This window comes from Podarcis vaucheri (genome assembly GCF_965113315.1).
Source record: "Podarcis vaucheri genome assembly, contig: HAP1_SCAFFOLD_346, whole genome shotgun sequence".
Taxonomy (NCBI): Eukaryota; Metazoa; Chordata; class Lepidosauria; order Squamata; family Lacertidae; genus Podarcis; species Podarcis vaucheri.
In genome coordinates, this window is record NW_028118604.1 from 5821 (window position 1) to 13396 (window position 7576).

The window sequence follows — 7576 nt, forward strand, 5'->3', positions numbered from 1 at the left end:
AATATCTCTTTCTCCTTCCGCAGCTTATATGCTAATCATTTCCCCAGTCATTGAATATACCTGGCAAATTCAAAAGTTGTTTCTTTACCATAATTCAATTTCATTTCTATCAGTTGCATTGTTAACATAGATCTGAAGGATCTTAATTTGCCAAGTAATATTCATCATCAATCTTTATTACGGTTCAGAGACCCAGCAAATCATTACAAAGCAGTACACAATACACAATTCATACAGCCTACCTCCAGGTTAAACAAGCATTTTGTTCAGAATATAGGGATAATTTGTTCTTGCAACCACCGATAAAAACTTTGCCACTGCTAATGTTCTAGCATTTGTCCTGTCTTCCAATAGGAACCTCACATAGTGAGCCTCTGATTTTCCCTGGAAAGGTACCAGCAAGGGTAGTATCAGTTCAGCCCTGGCTTTCTCATATTTCTAATATTTCTTAGCTGCAGATTGTTCCAATTCTTTCTTCTTTTGTCAAATCTCAGTTTAATGTACTTTCTTCCCTATTTGAGTAAATAATTATACTGTATGAAATAACATCCCATGAAAGTTTTAAAAGTTTATTTCTTCATTTTTATTCATGTGAATATATCATATTCTGGTTCTATTTGTTAATGCAACACATAAATACAAATAATTTAATAGACATATATTGAAAGCTGAGTCCCAGCCTGAGTAGGCCATGAACTCTGCTCACATAACATATACACAAAACAGGAATGTAATATTCTTTAATTCTATTATATCAGATGGAGTTGATTAAAAGCTGAGCTTTTTCCTTATTAGTTGCTTTCTGTTGTTCAAGTCAGGTCTCAGGACCATGATGAAGCATTTAGGGGCAAAGATGCAGCCCAATAACCCAGCAGTGGAGGCCAAGATGGAGAAGATTTCCACAGCCACCATATATTTCCCCTTGGTGCTCAGGTAGGTTGGAACAAATGACAACCAAACACTGCAAAACATCAACATGCTGAAGGTGATAAACTTGGTTTCATTGAAACTGTCTGGCAACTTCCTTGCCAGGAAAGCCACAGTGAAGCTGATGATGGCCAGAAGGCCCATGTAGCCCAAAACAAGATAAAACATGGTGACAGACCCTTCATTACATTCCGATATGATCTGTGCAGGTACTGACTGCATGTCCAAATTGGGGAATGGGGGAGAAGTGGCTAGCCACACTACACAGATGCCTGCTTGAATCCAAGAGCAGAAAAGGACAATGGAGTTGGCCAATGTTTTCCCCACCCACTTTCTCATGTTGGACCCTGGTTTGGTGGCCATGAAAGCTACAACCACAGTGATTGTTTTTGCCAATACACATGAAACTGCTACAGAGAATATGATTCCAAAGGAAGTTTGTCGGAGGTAACAAGTCAACTTCTGAGGTCTTCCTATAAAAAGTAAAGATGAGAGGAAGCAGAGCAGGAGGGAGACCAGGAGAGTGTAGGTGATGTCCCGGTTGTTGGCTTTGACTATGGGAGTGTCTTTGTGCTTAATAAAAGTTCCTAACACCATGGCTGTGATGAAGGAAAAAGAAATAGCAACCAAGGCTAAACTGATCCCTAGGGGTTCTTCATAAGACATAAAGACTGTCAGTTTCGGGATGCACCGATCTCTGTCCTTGCTTGCATACTGATCTTCTGGGCATTTGGAACAGTCATCCATGTCTGAAGCAATAAAGAGCAATCATCACAATGCTAATTTTGCACATGAAATGTGTAGTCCACTTAATTTTTTAAAAATAATTCCAAATGGTTTACATTAAATACATGCAGCAACCATTTCGCACCATTTCCATTCACCACCCCTGCACACGTTGGCAGAGTGTACATAAGCATGCCCTGCCCCCTTCCACCCCACAGTCTGCTCACGTTCTGCCCTTTCCGCCTGTACTATAACAGAGTATTTATTTTTAAAATAAAGAACTAGTCAACAAAATAAAATAATACAAAAATTTCACTACTATTTGTCGTATTATTTTATGATTTTGTACAGTGTGTGATATTGGCATAACACCTAATCAGTTACTGTGTATGTTACTACTATGGAAATTCCAATTTTCAGGTGACATAAGAGACAGTGGCAGGTATATGCAGAGATATCTCCTGTGCAACTGGGGGCGGGGGACATTTTTCAGCATGCAAACACTGTGCTTGTAACCATTTCTGCCTTGTCCCTACAGTAAGCAATTTCTTTTCGGAACAATTTTCCCCGTATCAACCAGCCTGAGCCCTGAGATCAGTGGGGAGGGCTGTGTGAGGTCAAACTGAGTAGTATGTGTGAGGTCCTTGCACAGGGCTTTGTTAGTGGTGGTACCCCAGTTTTGGTGCTCTCTCCCCTTGGAGGCACAGATAGGTACATCATCACACTGTTGAAGGCTATCATTTGTTTTATTTGATTGCAGCTGCCTTTTCATCTGGTCTTTGTGAGTTTCTGTTCATAGGTTTTTTATGGAAACCTCTTTGAGAACATAAAATAAATGAAAAGAAGAATGAAAGAAAGTGAAATTAATAAATAAACAAATCCTCATTGGGTAAAATAGGTTAACAAGAGGGAGTAACTTGGACAGTACTGAGGTTTGTGGCCTACTCAAAATGGACTAAGCTGCCCTTACTCTCTGTGTAGAAACTGAACCTATGGTGCCACCATAACTTGATTAATTCCCTCTCATAACCAAACATATTAACTGAAAGCATCCAGAAGACAAAGACATTGAGACCTACCCTTCTGGGTGGAAATCTTTCCTTCTGGACACAGGGCGCAACTGTAGCAGCAAAACTTCACTCCTTCCTTCTTTTTCTTCTGATAACCAGGACAGCAGGAGTCACTGCACACAGAGACAGGCATCACCTGCCCATAAAGGGGAATAAATGATTAGTAGAATGGGAGAAATTGACAATCTCTCTGTTTACTCCGTAAGCACATGATAAACATGGAAGAATTCAGAACAGGGTACATGCAATATAAGCATGCCACAATGTGCCAAACAGTCCTGAGCATATACAGTGGTCCCTTGGGTTACAGACACTTCAGGTTACAGACACTTCAGGTTACAGACTCCACTAACCCAGAAATAGTACCTTGGGTTAAGAACTTTGCTTCAGGATGGGAACAGAAATTGTGCTCCGGCGGTGCAGTAGCAGTGGGAGGTCCCATTAGCTAAAGTGGTACCTCAGGTTAAGAACAGTTTCAGGTTAAGAACGGACTTCCGGAATGAATTAGGTTTTTAACCTGAGGTACCACTATAATGCATTATTTTTGCAGTCTATTGTTTAGAACCACACTTCTGAGAATAGTGTAATAAGGTTCTCCTAACAACTCTCAGCACCCTTAACAAACTTCAGTTCTTAGGAATTTGAGGGGGGGGCATTTTGATTAAAGTGGTCTAATTGTGGTCATAATGTATAACTGTGGCTTGGTTACCAAAGATTGATAACCTCCCAACTACAACAACAGCAAAGATGAATTCTTTCTCAGAAGAAGCTGTAAATTTAGACAACATTTTCCTAAGGGACGTTCCAGTACATATTGACATTCATTATCCATCTGATCTATGTTACGAACTCCAATCCTTTGGGAGACAAGAATCATTTTGTATCTCCAACCAACATGGCAGAAGGCATAAACGGGAAGCTTATCAAGAATCCAAACCTGTTTAAAACTCCTGTGCCACACAATTATGTCTGTATCAATGATGAACTCTTTTTCTTCCTGAAACTTGGCATCCACCCTTCCAACTTTGACTCTCTGGAAGGATTTGTTTGGGAAAGTGACCATGTTCATTATGTCAAATCCACCTCTCCTCTCCCTGTTATCTTGAAAAAAGATTGCTTCTCCAACTGAGTTATTAAACAAAATGCCTTCAAGAAATGGGTGCAGCTAGTGGAAAAAGAGCAAGGGTGGTTAGGAATGGGGTCAAAACGTATTGGAGTAAATATACTTTAAAAATTTGTTGACAACATTGCTTATGTAGTTTCATCCTACAAAAGATCTGCCTAAAAATATAGTTTATATTTAAGGCAAGAGAACCAGTATGCCATGGCTGTTATAGTTTAATTTGAATAATAGTTGTTGTTGTTGTTGTTGTTGTTGTTGTTGTTGAATAAAGTTGGAAGATGCATTATTTTTTATATTCTCTTTATGTAAATGAGATTATTTCATTATGAATACACTACCTTCCAGGGCTGGAGATCTTGAAGACTTTTGCCACTCATTATTGGACTGTGTTTGTATCTAGATGACTCTATGGCATGCAAAGCATGTGCCACAGCATAGACGGCATTATAGATACTGTAGCTGTGGCCAGTCATATACATTTCAAATATAGATGCAGGAAGATTCTCCAACCTCTCCTCTCCAGTACAAGTTCCATCAACCTCTATCAGCTCCTGGGGGTCTGGAAATGAACAGTCAAATGCTTGCTCCCAGAAGTCCTTGAGAAAGCCATCTTCTTGATTCCAGCCAGGTTTTGCGATCTGAAGAAATTCCTTGAATCCTTGAATCTCATCAGAGTGAATTGTGAAGGACAGGGCGCCTTCAAACAATTGAAAATCCCATCCATTCTGAAGGCCTGTTAATGTAAAATCCAGCTGGGCTGTCATAACCCACACCTTTCCAAGTGATGTTCTTTCATTGTAGCTAGGAACTCCTATGAGCACATATGTATTCACCCATAGAATGGTCGTAGAATCTCCATAGATGACAAAGGTAGTGGCTTTGCTCTCTGAGAAAGCTAGATAAATAAGAGAGGCTAATATGTTAACTGCATTGAGATTCAGTGCATTGTTTTGTTTTGGAATCATTTGTGTGAAGGCTGAACAGATTCCATTCTGAAAAAGCAATGGCTCCAGGACCTGTGTGAAATGTTCTCCACTGTCATTATCCACAGCAAAGAGCCCAATCCAGGTCCAACCAAAATGCTTCAGCAAGCTAATGATCCCAATGTACTGGTTTGCTTCACTTGGGACCATATGGTAAAAGGAAGGCAACTGTGTTGTATGACTCTGCTCTGAGGTGAATGAACCGTATGTGAGCTGAAGGGAAAAACAGAAATATTTTAAGAGGAGCATCTGAGCCTGTCACCCTGTGCAAAACAGGAATATTTATCAGAGCTGTGGAAAAACTCCTTCACAATTTTGGGAGCAGGCCAAAATTGTATTAAAGGTCTCTGAAATGTAGACTTGGGAAATGTGACATTTAGTAACTGGTAAAGGAGGTGTTCTGATGACTAGCACCTCTCATTTAAAATGAAGTCATAGTTCATTTTAAAATGAAGTCATAGTTCATTTTAAAATGAAGTCACAGTTCATTTCCATTTCTTTCTTTTTCTTTCTTTTTTTTAAGGATATTGCAGCTGCTGCACACTTGGGAAATGGCACCACTAAGCTTCAGGGGAACTTAAGCATTAGGGAAGATTTTGATTTTCTCTCATCCATTCCTTTGCTTATTCTGACCCTCAAAATTACTCTCAGCATTCCAGGAGAAGAATGAACTTAGTGACTATCCCCCCTTCATCCATGGATAAATCCTACCTGTGGGTACTTGTATAGGCTTAAGAGTTCTGCCATATGGAAGGAGACATCAGAACCAAGTCCCCCAATGACAGCTACGAGGTTTTTCTGGGTGTTGCATTTGTAACTGGGGACAAATCTTCTGAATTTGAAGAGCAGATCCATAGTGGTCCGATAAGTCATCCTTGTGTCGTAGTAGCTGTCATAGATGTGGAACCCAAGGGTGACATTGGGCAAGATGCTGGGATTCTCGTTGATCTCATTTACCGCAAACACCAAGGCCAGGATGTGCTGGTAGAATTTTAGCACCACACTGCAGAGAGAGATTGAGTGCTCTTTCAGCCAAGAAGCACTTAAGGCAGCCAAACTCTTTAGAACAATTCTGCTCCATCCTGTCTATAGCCAAATTGCTTGCCACTGGGACATCAGTCATGGTGATTGTGATGATACCGCATAGCTACTGAAGGTACCCTGTTACTGCTGTTCCTGAGATAGTAAAACTCTTCCTTTACAGACAAAATAACATGTGTAAAGCATCATAACACTGACAAAGGTTTTCCTGCCTTGAACCAACAGTGAGTCCTAAGCTTTCCAGTCCAGGAGTTTCCTTCAGAAATTTAATCCTGGGGACATTTTTTCAACCAGAACTCAGTTCCAGCACCTTTCAGGTAGGTGTTCAATGTGAGTTCTGGCACCTCTTTTACTAGGAAAAATAGCACTGGATATAGTTCTGAAGAAGCCATTGTTTGAAGCACACATCATTGTAATACATTGCTTTCCTCTCTCTCTAAGGAGCCTAAAAAGAAGAAATACATACATACATGACCATGTACCTAAATATTGTATTTATTGAGAGTGGATTTCTATAAAACTATTATTTACTGATATTTGGAAAGTTTGTTTTATTATGTACTATCATATTCTGTATGGATCGTTGAATATTACTTTATTTGATATAACTTTACTTTAAAATGATCTTTTCTATTATTACTAATTTGTTTTGGATCAGATTGTTATGAGGTGTGTGATCTTCCTTCTATATTTTGTGTTTTTCCAGCTTGTACCATAGGAAGATGGTATATAAAAGTAAAAGCAAAATCAAATCAAATCCTATCACTTGTATGAGCAACAAGCTCAGATGAAGCAGATTAAGGGGGGAGGTGAATGCTTACTTTGGAACCTCGAACAATTCATAAGAAGGAAATATATTGAAGTGTAGTTCATGGAAATGGTAAGAGATGTGAGAAGTTATCCCGCCAATGATGAGGCTCCCAGGCTGGTACCACTCTTGTGGAACAGGCAGGGGATCATTCATGTGGCACTTTCTGGTATCTGCTTTACATTGTTTGAGAGGCTGAAGCAGCAGCAACAACCCATATAGACCCACCATCTTTACAGCAAACATCCTCTCTAGCATTCTCTTGCTCCAGCATCCAGCCTTACATTAACGCCTTACTGTGGGTGGTGCCTGACTTTGCCAGTAAAGGAAAACAACACACTTATCTTTAGCGTCAGCAGAATTCGAGTGCCTGCCTCAGCAGGCTAGTAGAGACAACCAATACAGACTCTGAAGTTTGCTCTACAAAATGGCAACACACATCGCAGCTCAAACTGGCAGAACCTTACCTGCATCTTGTCACTCATCAGTGACAGGAGGCTTGCTTGTTTTCTATATCTACTTATAAAGCTAGTGCTTTTACTAAATGTTGTCATTTTCTGAAACACCACTAGGGTTTTGGGCAGGTGAACAAATGACAGTAATTTGGATAGCTGCAGGGGGAGATAACTTAGCAAAGTCACTGTGCCAGAATCCTTTTAGATAGAAAACATGTTTGTCTCTACTTGAATCTGGCCACAAGATTGTCATGCTCCTCAAAGATACTACAAGTAGGTGACAGGTCCCAGATTTCCAAGGCGAGCAAACGCCAACAGGAAAATAATACCCTAAAGTGAAGCCATTGGCTTGACAGGGGGACAGGATGAAGTGCTATGTTCGATCATTTATTGAAACACATTTCCATAATTATGGAAATTATGAGAAGATTATCAGCACTGCC

General features: G+C 40.0%; 1 protein-coding gene across 1 annotated transcript; it reads right to left on the reverse strand.

The window, feature by feature from the left end:
- Positions 1 to 768: 768 nt before the first annotated feature.
- Positions 769 to 7151, reverse strand: LOC309524491 (vomeronasal type-2 receptor 26-like; the record flags this gene model as incomplete). Its single annotated transcript, XM_082242434.1, has 7 exons — positions 769 to 1676; positions 2733 to 2859; positions 3661 to 3888; positions 4386 to 5042; positions 5541 to 5832; positions 5970 to 6025; positions 7146 to 7151. 7 exons carry the CDS (start codon positions 7149 to 7151, stop codon positions 769 to 771), a joined length of 2274 nt encoding a protein of 757 aa, XP_082098560.1.
- Positions 7152 to 7576: the final 425 nt, after the last annotated feature.